We start from the raw sequence: 16,889 nt of genomic DNA on the forward strand, positions 1-16,889 counted from the left end.
TCACACTTCTCTATTAATTTCCATCAACCATTCCTCCACCCACCTGGCCAAATGATTCATATCGTGCTGCAATCGTTCACAGCCATCTTCACTATCTGCAAAACCACTAACTTTTGTATCATTAGCAAATTTGCTAATCTTGTCCTGTATGTTCTCATCCAAATCATTGATGTACATGACAAACAGTAATGGGCCCCGCACCAAACCCTGAGGCACACCACTAGTCACAGGCCTTCAGTCCGAGAAGCAACCTTCCACCATCCCCTCTGCTTCCTTCCATGGGGCCAATTTGCTATCCATTCAACTATCTCTCCTACCATGTTGAACCTTGTCGACATCTCCATTAACTCCAAGTTTCATATCTTTCTTCATGGTAAAACCAGAAATACTCATTGAAAATGTTGACCATCTCCTGTCGCTCCACACATAGATGACCACTTAGGTTTCCAAAATACCCCGTTCTTTCTCTAGCTACCCCCTTTCCCTTAATATACTTCTGAAATCTTTTTGTATTCACCTTAATCATCTGCCAGAGCAATTTCCTGCCCCTTTCGCCCTCCTGATTTCCTTCTTAAGTACGCTACTCAGTCCCCTAAACTCCTCTGGGGATACATTTTATCTCAGCTGGCCTATGCCACATTTTTCCTAACCAGTTTCAATTTCTCTCGTCATCCAAGCTTCCTTATTCCCACCTGCATTGACTTTGACTCCAACAGGAACATGCATACCTTGAACTGTCACCACACTTTTAAAAGCATCCCACTTTATACAATGCTGAAGACAAAATATATAAACTTTTCAGTACCTTTCAGATGCTTTAGAATCTGAACTTAGTCAATTTCACCATTTCCAAAGCAGACAAAGTATCATGAAAAAAAAACACAACATCAAAAAGTGTTTTAAAGCTAGTCAACTGATAGCCAAAATATTTATTTCTGAAGAAGCATTATTTCAGATGGTATTTGCAACTTTTATCATAGGATTTTCTTACTGTTTTATCTAGAATAACAGACCTGCTCACATCATTTACCAGAAATATTGTATTTGTTCGATAGCAAGCCCAGTGAGCATGATTTTGAGTCAAATACAAAATAAGTTGTTTATAACTAACAAATATAAGCGACAATTAATTGGGAAATATCAATGATTGACGATAAAATATTGTCATTTTCTTTAAAAAGTCCTATCTGGGGTATTCATTATACATCAATCTTAGAATGCACATGGGTGTCCCAAAAGAAGCAATGCACATGTTCAAAGCGAGGGATAAGGAAAAATATGTTCAGGCCGAGTAGAAATGACACATAGGCTTCTTCTGCTAATTCTGTTAAGTGTCTGTTAAGTCCAGCAAAATTGATAGGTGACGTTCACAGGTCATCTCTTCCTCTTGATTGACCTGGATCAGCCTCGAAAACTCTTTCAGTTTGTCCGATAAAGTCATTGTCGAATCGTTTAGCCAATTACAGCCATCCATATAGGATTCCTCACTGTGTTCATTACTAGGTACCTCCTGAGAAGAGAAAAAAAATCACTAGTTAATGTCAAAGTTTTCAATCTTAGATTGAGTTGTGAGACAAATAATAAAATAGTTGTAGGAAGATACGTAAACCTGTGGCAAGGATGGAGCTGCAGTTTGGGGCATGGGGACGACAAGTTCAGCTGCAGAGGCCAAGGACTGTGGAAGGTACATGGGTAGAGCAATTGGTTCCAAAGGGCCGTCATCTAGCCAGCGGTTAAGTTGTTCCTCGTATCTTGGAATGGCACAAACATAAACTTAGTTTTTTCTAAATTATTATGATTTTAAGTGTAATTCTCATTAACTTAATTCATATTCATGTTTTTAAATTATAATTTGTGAATGTGTACAATTATATTACGATTTTTGATTTAAACATAGAATATAGAAAGTACAAGCACAGGAACAGGCCCCACAGTATCTGCACTGAACATAATACCAAGGGAAAACAAACATCCTCTGCCTGCACATAACCATACCCCTCATTTCTCTGCATATCCATGTACCTATCTAAAAGCTCCTTAAATGCCACTATCATATCTGCCTTCATCATCATCCCAGGCAGCTTGAAGGCACACACCACCCTCTGAAAAAACGTGCCCCATATATTTCCTTTAAACTTTGCCCCTCTCACCTCTAGTCGTTGACATTTCCACTCTGAGAAAATGGTTCCGACTGTCAAGCCTAGTCACATCTTTCCTGTTATGGGGCAACCAGAACTGCATGACATACTTCAAATGCAGCCTAAACCATGTATCTTAGAGCTGCTTCATGATTTCATGACATATTCAATGCCCCAACCAAATGATAACAAACATACTGTACGTCTTCTTTACCACTCTAATAATAGTGGTACTACATTCAGGGACCTATGGATCTGAACCCAAGATCCCTCTGAACATAAATGCTATCAAGGCTCTTGCCATCAACTGTAACCTCATACGTGCTCGTTGATTTATATTCCACCATATACTTTGATCACATCTCACTGTCCACAAGTCCAACAATCTTGATGTCCTCTGCAAACTTACTAACTAACCCATCCACATTTACATCCAGTAATTACACTGTTGAAGGTACAGATTACTCATCCAATGTAGGAGCAGTGAATCTCAATTTTCACCATGTAATGACAGTCAACAATGAGAGTTTCGCTACCATTGCTGTTACAAAATCAATTTTTTTGTAAAACTCAACAATATTTCTCATGCATTTGCTGAAGGTCGGTAATGTTCTCCCACCATCCATGTGCTACCAATGTTTACTACTGTAACTACTTAATAACGATAGTTTCATTCCCATTCTAATCTTTGTTTTGCTGTCAGCATGCATCCTTGCTAATAAGGTCATTTTCAGGAAGCACTCTCAGTTATTCCACCTTCGATTTTCCTCTCTTTCTGTTTTCAGTCGTGACTGCAGTAGTTCTGGCAGTAGTTCCTCTGCTGAGTAGGTATGGGTGATGTCCAGAGCAGATACACTCCTTTCTGCAGGTGTTTCTTCAGCTCTGACTTTCACAGCATTTGGTTCAAAGTCCAATTTCTGCTTAATTGAAGAGCAAGCCTGCTTCTCTGACAACCTAGAAAGTGAATATTGACAAATAACAAATGATATATGTACTGTAGAGAAAATGTACTGGTTAACAAAACAAACTTCACATTATTCAGGCAACCAAATCATTTTCCAAGATAGTTTTTCCCCTGGAACATGGTCCCAAATGCTCAGGCCAAGGTGGCTGCAGAGAATAGTACACATGGCCCAGTCCATCACAGATACCAAGCTCCCCACCACTGAAGGGATCGACAGATGCCACTGCTTCAACAAAAGGCAGCTAAAAGGCAGCTAATAACTGCCAAAAGGCAGTTACAGAGAAAGGTTGAACAAGTTAGGGCTTTATTCTTTGGAGCGCAGAAGGTTAAGGGGGGGCTTGATAGAGGTTTTTAAAATGATGAGAGGGATAGACAGAGTTGACGTGGAAGCTTTTCCCACTGAGAGTAGGGAAGATTCAAACAAGGCGACATGACTTGAGAATTAAGGGACTGAAGTTTAGGGGTAACATGAGGGGGAACTTCTTTACTCAGAGAGTGGTGGCTGTGTGGAATGAGCTTCCAGTGAAGGTGGCGGAGGCAGGTTCGTTTTTATCATTTAAAAATAAATTGGATAGTTATATGGACGGGAAGGTTATGGTCTGAGCGCAGGTATATGGGACTAGGGGAGAATATGTGTTTGGCACGGACTAGAAGGGTCGAGATGGCCTGTTTCCGTGCTGTAAATTGTTATATGGTTAATATCAAATACTCACACCACCCAGCCCATGTTGTCATCTCGCTACTGCCATCGGGATGCTGGAAACTCTCATTCCAGGTACAGGAACATGGTATTCACGGCAATCATCAGGCATTTGAACAGTGTATAACACTAACGACTACCTCAGCAACTATGATCTGTAATGGACTTCATTTTGGTTGCAATTTTTTTTTTTTGCATTATTGGGGGCCTGTTGTCTAGTATTACGGACTATACATTTATTGCATTATTGATTATTGGATATTTATTTGTTGTGTCATCGTGTTAATGGCTTGTAAAGCTGCAGCAAGAATTGTATTGCTTTGTGGCCAGCACATATGGCAATTAAATACTTTTGACTGGAGGTTGAGTGGTGACCTTAGAGGAATATCAATTCATGAACAGCATAGATAAGGTGAACAGTCATGGTCTTTTCCACATCATTGAGAAGTTTAAAACTAGAGGGCATTGGTTTAAGGTGAGAGGGGAATTTTTTTTTAGAGATCAGAGATGTAACCTATTAACACAGAGTTAATTTAAAAGACGCTTGGACAGGTACACGGATAGGCACGGTTGAGGGATACGAGCTAGGTGCAAGCAAGTGATACCAGCTTAGTTAGCAACGGTTAGCATGGATGAATTGGGCTCAATGGCCTGTGTCTGTGCAGTATAACTTTGACTCTACAATCCTTCCTACCAACTGATCAATATCATTCTGTAGCCAAAGACAATCTTGCTCATTAACAAGGCACTAATCTTTTTGTCATCTGCAAACTCACTGACTATACCTCCTGCATTCATATCTGTTATTAATGTCTCTGACAAGCAATAAGTCCAAATACCAATTCCTATGATTCATCACTGACTTTGCAAAACCAATCCTCTACCATAATTTTCTACCTCCCGGTGCCACGCCAATTTCAGATCCAATTGTCAAATTGCCCCAGATTATGAGCTCCAACCTTTGGCGGTAGTGTTCATACAGAAGTTGATTAAAGACCACTTCATCTGCACCAACCTCAGACATTAATTTATCTCTTAAAGAAATGTAAGCAAATAAGCAACATTTGAACTCCCCGTAACAATGCCATGTTGACTATCTTTGACATGCCTTTTCATGTGCATATTCCACCCTTCTATGATTTTTCTTCACAATAATTTAATGTTGGGATTTTATAGGACTTTTGTTTGGCTGCATTTGGTGTATTGTGTGCACTTCTGGTCACTACATTGCAGGAAGGATGTGGAGACTTCAGAGAAGGTGCAGAAAAGGTTTACCAGAATTCTGCCTGGATTAGAAGGTATTAGAGAGGTTGAACAAACCTGTATTGTTTCCTCTGGAGCTTGGGGCTTTGAGAGAACGCCTAATAGTATATAAAATTATGAGAAGCATAGATAGGGTAGACAGACAAAAGCTTTTTTCAGGTTGGAAATATCAAAGACGAGAATATAGCTTTCAGGTGAGAGGATCAAAGTTTAAAGAAGGGGTGCAAGGTAAGTTTTCTTTTAAACACAGTAAGTAAAGAGTTCCTAGAATGCATTGCCAGGCACGATGATGGAGGCAGATAGAATAGTGGTATTAAGAGGTTTTTAGATAGGCACACAGATATGCAGGAGATGGAGGGATTTGGATCACATACAGGCAGTTTAATTTGGAATCATATGTGGTACAGACATTGTGGGCCAAAAGGACTGTTCATTAACTGTACTATTCTATGTTCCATTGTACTGATGCAATACCGACTTATCTCAGATGGCCCTATTAAATAAAGGCATTGCATTTACCGTCCTCCAGTCATCTGGTACCTCAATTTTGTGCCAGAGATCTTTTAGAGCCACAGCAGTCTGGACTTCCATAGCAATCTTGGATGCATCTGACCAGGTTCTTTGGATTTAGTCTCTTAAGCCTGCTAAGACATTTAATACCACTTCTCCATAGCAAGTTCCTCCCTAAATTCAGTAAATATAATGTTCTCCATTGCAAATATAGATGGTGCATTCATTTAACACCTTCTCCATCTCCTCTGGCTCCAGACAGAGACTGCTACTTTGGTCCCAAGAGGCTTATCCTCGTGCCTCTAATATATGTAAATATATGGGATTTTCCTGAATTGTGCCAACAACAATATTGTTGTACTGATGCAATACCGACTTATCTCAGATAAGATTATCTCCCCCCCCCCCCCCATCAAATTACATTAAGTACTTTCCTACACACACTGTATGACTGTAAAGCCTCATCTTTTTTCAGCTCTTTAAACTTGCCACAAAATCTGCCGTCAGTATATTTGCTGTAGGAAAACAGGTTTAAATTTTACTCAGTTTCATTTTCATTTTCAGTCTGAAGAAGGGTTTCGGCCCAAAACGTCACCTATTTCCTTCGCTCCATAGATGCTGCTGCACCCGCTGAGTTTCTCCAGCATTTTTGTGTACCTTAAATTTTACTCAACTGTCTCGTTTACCTTTTAGAGGTTTCTTGGATTTCCATTTGGGTACGTGATTGTGCTTGTTGCCATATTATCGGCACTTTATATTTTTTAATGTCATCCTGGAAATAATATATAAGGATCTGCCCATCTTCGCTCACGGCTTCTGAAATAAAAATGATTTAAAAAACTGTCAAGCCAAAAATATTTATCTCCTTTCATTCTATACTGTAAACTTTAATGATTCTACAGTTCTAAAAAGTTCTAAGTTTTTTTTTTGCCATTGACCAAAGTTATTATTGTTTTCAATAATTCAAATCAATTTCATCTTTGAGGAGCAGCAATATTCTTATCATTGAACAACACTTATCCAGAATAAAATGTATTGATTTCCTCCGTTTCCTGTTCTCAAATCAATGTCCTATCCGTGGCATCACATTTCTTTTCAAAACCAATCTCATACTTTTAATTGCGCTTCAGCACCATCTTAAATAACTCTTTAAAATTCCTATATTCATTAACAAATTTCTTTAGTTATTAAATCGCAAATTGATTCCCATTTTTCAGAAAATGACTTTATTCATTATATAATTGGTTACAGAGAACAAAGGGAAAACACCGTATAGTTTTCTTCAAAAGGACATGCCAAAAGCAGAATAAGATTCAATTTTCTGAACAAACCCTGAAATCTAAATCATTTCCCGTTTATTTCCATCTATATTTCCTTCTCAATCTTAATCCTTTCATGAAACAACTAGAATGCAAAACACAAGTATATCTAACCTGCAACACAGGGCGGGTTCAAGGGCTTCCACTCTCTTAGCCGATGATCAATGCAATAGGCAATGATTTCATCCCAGGGTATTTCTAATACTGAAGGCCCTTCGTCTGCTGAGGCTTCCAGCATCAAGAAACAGCTCTCTCTCCACCTGTCACAGATCCTGTTCAGGAGTTGTTCAACCTTTGAAAGGAGCAGTGGGCAAGCTTGGTGTGACCATGGCACTTGAGACACATAATGGAAGATCATGTCACAGACCTTAGACCATGGAGCTGAGGAACAAAAAATATAAATATATTATTGCAATCATACACGGAGATCAACAGCCAATTAATTATTTTCAGTTGCATCACATTTGTACCGTGCAAGGGGGGTAGATCCATCAACGGCAGCTGAAAAGATAGCACTGCATTCTTCAGCCATGCCAGGTGGCTACCAGAATTCCACTCTGTGTGTGCCAGTATTCCATCAGCTGTTGGTCCAGAAAACTCTGCCACTGGCCAGGAAAGATTGTATAACTGTTCAGAGGATATCACTTCTGCAAGGAATCGTAGCACATCATTGTAAAGCTCAATGATGCACCTGGGATCCTGGGAAGGCAATGCAGCCGATTTCCTTTCAGTTTTATCACTGTAAAACTGGTTGGTAAATTCTCGGCAAAGCCCATCTTCAATGAACTGCATCAAAGTCTGGCAGCTGACTTCTGGGGGTAATGGACAATGAGATGCAAGCCAACTTACTGCAGCAGAGACCTACAAAATAAATATATCAAAATATTTAATTCATGTTAACCACTTTTGTAAACAATACAAAAGTAACACCACAAAGAAGCTGTAACATTCCAAAATCTTATACCATTCGGTGTCATGGTGCACATTAGGAATGGAGACAGCCATACAACAAAATATTGTTACTACTCTAATTCACACCATGGATTACTGCAATATTTATTTCTTGACAGAAATGAAGCAGACTCTCAACCCATTAAAAAAAAACAGTTGACCATGGTCCTTAAATGGTCTGGTGTTATCCAGGAATAATCAAGCACAATTATAGTCCTAGATTCACACAAGATCACATATGGAATTGCAAGTCACCTTGTTAGAATGAGACCAATTTGATGCAACAATTGGAGGAACACGAATAGACCAAGTGCTCCAGATCACAGAGGAGCTATGTTCCAGGAATGTGAAATAATCTTCATTCAACTGGGAAATTATTTTAACCTACAGCTGCTGTATTTATTCTTGGTTTGCCAAAGTGGTGGTGGAGGGAGTCGTTCATTCTTACTTAATTGAGTACCCCACTTCAAAGGGCACTGAAGTAACCACATAATATGAGCAGACCAAAGAACACTGCAGTTCAGATCATGCTAGGACGTAGCCAACTCACAAATTATCACTACACATAACTAGAGTAGTAGTCCCATATCCAATTACCATTGTTAAACCTTGCTCTTTTCTAAGTTAGCTTCATGAGGAGTCATCTGAATACAGCTCATGCAAGCTAAAGTCAAGTAAAGTCCGATCAAAGATAGTCCAAGGGTCTCCAATGAGATACAAAATAGCTCAGGATTGCTCTCTCATTGTCGGTAGTATGGTTCAGTTGCCTGATAACAGCTGGGAAGAAACTCCCTGAATCAGGTGGTGTGCATTTTCATACTTCCATACCTCTTTCCTGATGGGAGAGAGGAGAAGGGGAAGTGGCCAGATTGTGACTTGTCCTTGATTATGCTGGTGGCCTTGCTGAGGAGGTGTAAATGGAGGCAATGGAAAGGAGGTTGGTTTGTATGATAGTCTGTGAGGTAGCATTACCTGGTTTGATCCCTGAAGATCGTTGATTTTCTCTGGGATTGGGACAATTAAGAATTCAGACACAAGATGATTAGCCACCAGCGCTTCAAGCTTTAGACCTTTATAAAAAAAGATATCAGGATCATACAAGGATCAATGGAAGTTCCTTTCCAATATCTGCCTACATCCCCGGGATCCCAGTAAAATTAGTTACAATGCACAGAGCACAAAGATCCCAAAGTCCACACTTTGCCTTATGCTGCGGCAAGTATAAACTTCATTGTTCCATTTCGGTGCCAATGACAATTAAATACCTTTGACTCTTAATACTGAACAAGAAGACTGGGGTACAAGCTGTTCAGAAGGGCCTCACCTCAAATAGATTTGCACACAAGCATGGAACCAAACAAACAAAGCTAATCCTTTCTATAACTCCTATTTCTAACCCCCATGTTTTTTTAATAGTTGATATCTCCTTGGCAATTGGTTCATTCTCTACACTGAACCAGAACAGAGCAATTCCGTCCAGTGAAGATTCTTTTCATGAGCACTTGCCTACCCATTATCTCAGACTGTTCTACATTACACCCAACATCACACACATTATTCCACTACAGTTCCTGATAATCTTTTAACTCTGCAAAATACACAGATCTCCAATACACATGTCAAAATAAAATCAGTCAACTTCGATTCATGTTTGAGTGATTCAGAGACACAATTTATCTCTAAGTGAGTGCGTTATGTTTGGATTTTTATAAGACTTTCAAACAGGTACCACGAAGGAAGCAGGCAGAGCACATGGAATTGTGGGGAGCAGCAGTGGGGTTATATCCTAGTGTGGATTGAGTTAACATAGAAATACAAAGAGTAGAAATGAACACTTCCTCGTCTGGTTGGTGGGCTGTGACTCGTTCAGTTTCAGCTTAGTTTATTATTGCCATAGCTACCGAGATAGAGAAAACCTTTGTTTTGTGTGTTGTCCAGTCAAATCATACCAAGAGTTTACGATCACCTACAACTGAGCTACAGTACGTAACTGTCCCACTCATCTTTCTGAATCTCCTGTATACCTTGCACTGCTAGCTATTTATTGCTTACATCTTTATTTCTTCATCATATTTCTCAAATGCTTGGTGACCACATTTGATATGGGAGCATCAGAAGACATTTCCTAGTCTCCATTCAAACATTGCCAGGTAATCAGGCATTGTGAAGATGAAAAATGAAGAAGTTGGTAATTAAATCCAACATTTCACACCAGCAACTGCAAAATTAGTCGTACCATGTCACTTGGTGCCCGCAGAGATTCCCTGGTCACATTGAATCAGTACAGTTATATTCATGAGACCCCTTAAGGACAATAATTAATTTTTGGAAACTAAATTGGGTGACCAAACACTTAACCTAATTCAGTTAAGAGCTGCATTGTGATTTTTATAATGGTTATACTCTACTGTCTGAAAACAGTTAAGTAAATTTAGTACCGTTAACATAAACTTCTGCATTTTCTAGCTTTTACTTTCCTATTTCAGAAGTAAATATTGATTCTGCACCTTACCATTTATCACCTCTTCTTCATTCAATGACTTTCCTTCTCTAGGGACAAGAATGACCAGTGGAACTGCAGGATTTAAAGGTTTTGCTTGCAAGAGCTGTGTGACTTGAAGCGTAGCAGAGAGCCAGTACACCTCCTCTTCTTCCTGGTCTGAGCATTCCACACAAGCTGGTAGCAAGAGAATCAGGGCTGTTGTTCCCAAAAGCTCCTTTCGCTGTTCTACTGCATCCACATCCGTGTCACTCAGAGGGCCCTTGGTCACCTGTTGAGACAGTCACAGATCACTAAACATGGAGCAGGAGACCAATCAACTCATTCTGTTATTAGCAGTTCTTACCCACTCCACTACTCTTCCTCTCTTCAAGTATTTATCCAACTACTTTCAGATGACAGCTATTAGACCTATATCTGCAACACCATCAGGCAATGAATTCTAAGTTTTAACCACATGAAATAAATTTCTTTAATTTGTATGTCACCTCTGTTATTTTGCCACTTTTCGATCTATGCTCTCTAGTTATCGGTCTTTCACTCTTTATTCTATTGATAGCCTTCATACTTTTTCTTTGCCTTTTCTGTCAAAGCAGGACTACCCCATATTTACACAGTTAGCATGTAAAGGTAAAGCATTCACATACACCTTCTCATCTTTACAAAAGTATAGTTCAAAACTCGATACACTATTCCAGCTTGAACCATTATACACATTCAGCATAATTCCCTCACTCGTAAGGACAAATGACATTTGAGCTGTCCTTTATTCAGGCTGAAGGGTCTCAACCTAATATGTCATCCATCCATTATCCTCCACAGATGCTGCCTGACCTGCTGAGGCAGTTTACATACGACTGAAGATTCCAATGTCTTGTGAATCACTAGATCTTATATTCAATAGTTTATGTAGTGCGCTTTATTAACTGCATTGTTAAAATGCACTTCAGTCAGTGTTAAACGTTGAATCACCTGATGGCGCCCGTAATGGCCGCCTGGCCAACAGTCTGTCTCATCCCATCCTTCTTTGTTGTTTTATGGTATGTGTTAAATGTATGTTTTAGTGTTCTTTAGCTTGCTATATGCGGGGGGTGGGGGGGAGGGGGAGGGAGAAACTATTTTTAATCTCTTACCACGACGGAGAAGTGATTTTTTTTCCCATATCGTATCTCCGTCCGCACTGCAGCCTAACAGCCAGGAGCTGACGGCCTCTGCTGGAGACCGACTTCGGGAGCTTCAACTTGCCATCCTGGAGCTGGCGAACCCTTTGCCAGGGTTCAACCTTGGAAGCTCCAACCACGGGACCCTGCAGACTTTAACATCGTGGAGCTCACGGTCCCTGGTTGGAGACCAACTTCGGGAGCTCCAAGCCGCAGGAGCTTCGATCACCCGGCTGCAGATGGTTCAACTCCCCCAATCGCGACAGAATAAACAGGGTAGCAGATTAGACTTTATTGCCTTCCGTCACAGTGAGGAATCCGCTGTGGTGGATGTTTATGTTAATTTTTATGTAGTTGTGTGTCTTGTTGCTTTTATTAGTATGGCTGTATGGTAATCGAGTTTCACTATACCTTATTTGGTACATGTGACAATAAACTGACCTTGAAACCTTGACCTTGAATCTCCAAAAGATTTCCCCAAAGCATCTGTCAAGTCTCAGTTCTTAAAATCATACCATATAACACATATTGTGTTTCTTTGTTCCTCGTGTCAAAAACTATACTTTCTGATACTTTGCTTCTGGAATTGCATCTGCTTCTACCTGCAAATTTTAACAAGTTCTCTGATGAAATCTACATCTGACAATGATGCTCGCTGTTTGGAATCTGTTTCATGGGGTTGAAGAGTGTTTTGCATTGCATCAAGTCTATGATGCCCTGGAAAAGTACAGGATTAAACCAGTCAGAATCATTGCTCTTAGGACATTAAACATTTTCTAGTCAATAATTTCTAACCGATCATACAAGACCATAAAACTCTTACATTCACACAAGTTGTATCAGTGAGCTACCTACATTTGCAGAGTTAAACTGTATAAATCAAACATGTAGGAACAGCAAGCAATTAACGTCAATTGCTTTTTTGCTTTTAACTGAAAGTAGGTTGGAATACTAGACATAAAGGCATTCTGCATAGAAACAGGCCCTTTACTCAACTTGCCCATGCCGGCCAATATGCCCCATCTACACTAGTCCCACCTGCGTGCATTTGGCCCATATCCCTCCAAACCCATCCTATCCATGCACCTGTCCAAATGTTTTGTTTTAAATGCTGCTCTGGCAGCTCATTCCATATACCCACGCCTTTTGTGTAAAAAAAAAGTTGACCCTTATGTACCTATTAATTCCACCTCCCCCTTAAACCTCTGGCTGATTCACCTACTCTGGGTAAAAGACTTTGTGCATTTACCCTATTTATTCCTCTCATAATCTTATACATCTCTATAAGATCACCCCTCATCCTCCTGCACTCCAAGGAATAAAGTCGTAGCCTGCTCAACCTCTCCCTATAGCTCAGGCCCTCGAGTCCTGGCAACATCCTCGTAAATCTTCTCTGCACCCTTTCCAGCTTAACGACATATTTCCTGTAACAGGGTGACAAAAACTGAACACAATACTTAAAATATAGCCTCGCCAATGTTTTTTTACAACTGTAACATGCCCTCCCAATTTCTTTCTTTTTTTTTTAATATTTTATTTTATTAGAAGTGCAATCATATGGCACCAAAGTGCCTAATATATATTTTCATAATACATTTTATGTACAGCTTCTTATTTTTTTGTGTTATATTAAAGAAAGATTAGAATAAGAAAAATAAATTAGATAGTAAAGGATAGAAAAGCGTGAGATATATAGTGTGTGAAGAAAAAGAAAGACGAATGAGTGAAGAAAGTTGAGAAAAAGAAAATAGAAAAAAAAGAGAAGACATAAAAAAAAAAAATTTTTAAAGGGTAAGGAGATCATTGTTTATAATCTTGACCAACCCTCGTCCAGTCCTGAAACAGTTAGTTTTTACAATTGTGTTGCACCATATGATTCCAAAAAGACGACAAATGGAGACCAACTTGTTATGAATTGGTCTGATTTATCCATTAGGAGGAATCGCATTTCCTCAAGATGTGCGGTGTCCAACATACTTGCAATCCACATTTTAAGCGTTGGTATTGATGTATTTTTCCAAAATTTAAGTATTCATTTTTTTGCTATTATTAAACCATAGTTAAACAATAAAATTTGAGATGTGTTCAATTTATTCCCATCTTCCATTACGCCATATATAATCATTTCAGTATTAGGTTCCATTCTTATCTTGAATAATTTTGTAAATATTTCGAAAATATCATTCCAAAATCTATAAAGTTTTATGCAGGAAACTAAGGAGTGTGTTATAGTTGCGTTTTGGGATAGACATTTATCACAAATAGGGGATATATTTGGATAAAATTTGTTCAATCTTGTTTTTGAATAATATAATCTATGTAAAATTTTAAATTGAATTAGATTATGTCTTACATTAATCGAACATTTGTGAATATATATCAAATACTTTTCCCATGTAACCTTCGTAATTTTTATGTCCTCCCAATTTCTATACTCAATATTCTGACTAGGTCTAACATTATAAATTTTAAGAGACTATACCTACAGTACTTTATATAGTTTCCAAGCCTGAGGAAGAACATATTTGGCTTAGTGGGAACAATGACTGAGTATGTTGGGCTGATTTTCTCTTCCAAATTCCAGAGACTGAGGCAATCTCACCGTGAGGAATGAACCGCATAAATGACCATTCCACCTGTCTGAACAAGGGGCCAGTCACAAGACAAGGGCAAAGATGATTAGAACTATAACAAAGGGAAAAATTCTTCACTGAATTTTGAAATCTTTGAATTTGGAATTCTTTATTTGAGGGCTGTGGATGTCACTTTTTTTTTCAAGACTAAGAATGATAAGACTGTTGAAGAGCAAAGGAATCAAGTAAATCAGGAAAAGTGGGAAGGGAAGGTTAATAAACTTCACCAATGATCCGAATAAACGGGTGGAGTAGGTCTGAAATAATACGTAGTCTGCTCCAACTTGCCTTACCCAAACATGCAAGCGAGACCCTTACCTTTACACAGATGTACACAAGCTCGGTGATTGCTTCATTGCTGCTCACAGCTTTGCACTGGTGTGTCTGAATGACATGGTCAGCATCTCTATGGAAATCCTCCAAACATTCATCTCCTCGGAATTTTGCTTTCATCCAATCAATCAAGTTTCTAAACAGTGTTAAACCAGAAATTTCACAAAGAGTTGGCAAGATTTCAAAATTAACTAAGTTAAAAAAAGACAAAGACATTTTGCGACAGGTTAAATAATGATTGAATAATTGTGGTTTTCTTGCAACACGTTAATCCCAACTTTTTAAATATTACCTCGTAAAATATCCTATTATGATTGCTACAATTAACTAGCTTTGATTAAACTTTAGCAGTACCTCAAATTTTAATAGAGCATATAAAGTACACTGATACTGCCCGGCTGCTGAGCGTGGAGGAAGTCACCAACTGATGTCTCACTTTGCCATCATTCCACACAGTAGTATTATTTAAAATTGGTGAATGAATGATGTTATGCCTGTGGGTGAATACTACAGTAATATCACTCACACTACTTACTTTTCATATATTTAGAAGTTTTGCCATAGGAATGTTCCTGCGTAGTCTCATTTTGCAGAAGTATATTGCTTCCATACAAACAAGATCAACCAAGGTAAGTGATGAGATGGCCAGGATGGAGGGAAATTCTGCTCATCATTGATTGACTGTTATAAAGGCAATTTGACAGACCCGAAGGTAGATCAGAGACTCACCCTCCCAGATGAGGACTGGTGCCTGATTAATCTGTCTGGATGACAGTGCTGGTTAAAAGCCAAATGAGGAGGTATGCCACATTTTCATTTTCCCAACAAGAAAAACAGCTGGGACTCAGCAAGCAACTGATGCCCAACAAAGTACGCTTTTAGACATGTAGCTGTTCAATGAGGTTGGAAACTTCTTCTCACCTGTTGGTGTCACCAAGTCCACATTCTTCATCACTTGGCAACAGTAGAATAACCTTCCAGAAGATTCTCTTCTTACAAACTGGGAAGCTTTCAGCAACCAACTTGAACAAATCCATGGGTGTCCATGCAGCCTGACTACAAGATAAATATTCAGATTTATTAACTTTATATATTACTTCTCATTTTCTCCACCCAACAAAGAAACTTTCAAACATTTATGGACCTCATAGCAAATGCAAAATACAGGCCCTTCCACTGCTTTCCTTCCCATTATTCAGGGTCCAATTAATAATTAATGAAGCAGTATTTCATTTCTACTTCCAATCTGGTTACTGCATTAAGTCCACAACATGATCTCCTCTACATTGGAAATGAAATGCTGATTAGTGTTCTGTTTTGCAGAACCGCTTCCTTCAGTTGACAAAGGGGACTCCAAGGTTCCATTTTCCTATCACTTAAATTCTCCATTCAACCCTGACCTCTTCCAATGTTCCAAATGCAAGGTGAAGAAGCACCATCATATCTTCTAATTGGGCATGTTACAGCCTTTCGGACTCATTGCCAAATTCTATAATTTGAGGTGAAGAGCCTCCAAGTTTTGGTTCTCATACATCCAGCATTAAAATTTCTTCTCTCCAATATTTTGGATTTCATCCACCTCCTCTTATTACACCACTGAGATATCATCCTTTCTGAGCTAGTGCCACCACTGTCTGCCATTCAACCTCATTAGCTACCCTGTCGCAAGCATTTGCTTTGGTCTCTTCACCCCTCCCCCTTCACTGCAATATTAAACATGTTTGATTTCTTAAGGGCCTGTCCCACGAGCATGCGACTCCATGCGGCAAGCGCGACTTAACGTGGTTGCTTGAGCCGTACGGCCTCGTGGGGCCGGTCCCACTTCGATCGCCGGAGCCGTATGGAATTGTGCAGAGCTGGTCCCGACATCGCGCGGGGCTCCGAAAAACTGACCGCGTTCAAATATTCCGCACGGCAATGGCCTGCCGGCTCGCAGCCGCCTCAACGGGCGTGCGCAGCATCTCGACGCCGTACGTCGCGCGCGGACTTCGCTCGCACTTCACGTCACTCACACAACCTCCGCACGGCCCCGCTTCTGGTTTGGTCGCGCTCGCCACATGCAGGCGCATGCTGGTGGGACCAGCCCTGTACGGGGATCACTCGACCTGCGCGCAGCCCCCGCTTCCGGTTTGGTCGCGCTTGCCGCATGCAGGTCGCATGCTCGTGGGACAGGCCCTTTACTTTTCCCATTTCTGATGAAAGGTCTTCAACATGAAATGTTAACTGTTTTATTTTCTCTACAGATACTACCCAAGCTGCTATACATTTTTAGCAATTCCTATTTAATTGCAAAATTATCACAATGTATGTGGTAGCTTTTGAGTACAAATTAGCCGCTTAGTTTCTGATTTTGAAGCTTTGACTACTATGAAATCACTTTGCTAACAAAGTATTGTGTGACAGTCAAGTCACAAAGGA

The 16,889-nt window shown here is 39.7% G+C and overlaps 1 protein-coding gene across 1 annotated transcript in view; it reads right to left on the reverse strand.

Moving 5' to 3' along the window:
* Positions 1 to 895: 895 nt before the first annotated feature.
* The window catches only part of mcm3ap (minichromosome maintenance complex component 3 associated protein), a 57,450-nt gene continuing 41,456 nt past the window's right edge, over positions 896 to 16,889 (reverse strand). The window contains exons 20-29 of the mRNA XM_055638194.1: positions 15,393 to 15,527; positions 14,457 to 14,607; positions 10,358 to 10,616; positions 8,818 to 8,915; positions 7,365 to 7,755; positions 7,009 to 7,275; positions 6,262 to 6,391; positions 2,895 to 3,092; positions 1,610 to 1,751; positions 896 to 1,510 (exon numbers count right to left, since the gene is read on the reverse strand). Coding sequence (XP_055494169.1) covers positions 1,328 to 1,510; positions 1,610 to 1,751; positions 2,895 to 3,092; positions 6,262 to 6,391; positions 7,009 to 7,275; positions 7,365 to 7,755; positions 8,818 to 8,915; positions 10,358 to 10,616; positions 14,457 to 14,607; positions 15,393 to 15,527 — 1,954 coding nt within the window. The 3' untranslated portion in view covers positions 896 to 1,327. The remainder of the gene's footprint in view (positions 1,511 to 1,609; positions 1,752 to 2,894; positions 3,093 to 6,261; positions 6,392 to 7,008; positions 7,276 to 7,364; positions 7,756 to 8,817; positions 8,916 to 10,357; positions 10,617 to 14,456; positions 14,608 to 15,392; positions 15,528 to 16,889) is intronic.

This window comes from Leucoraja erinacea, chromosome 7, assembly GCF_028641065.1.
Source record: "Leucoraja erinacea ecotype New England chromosome 7, Leri_hhj_1, whole genome shotgun sequence".
NCBI lineage: Eukaryota > Metazoa > Chordata > Chondrichthyes > Rajiformes > Rajidae > Leucoraja > Leucoraja erinaceus.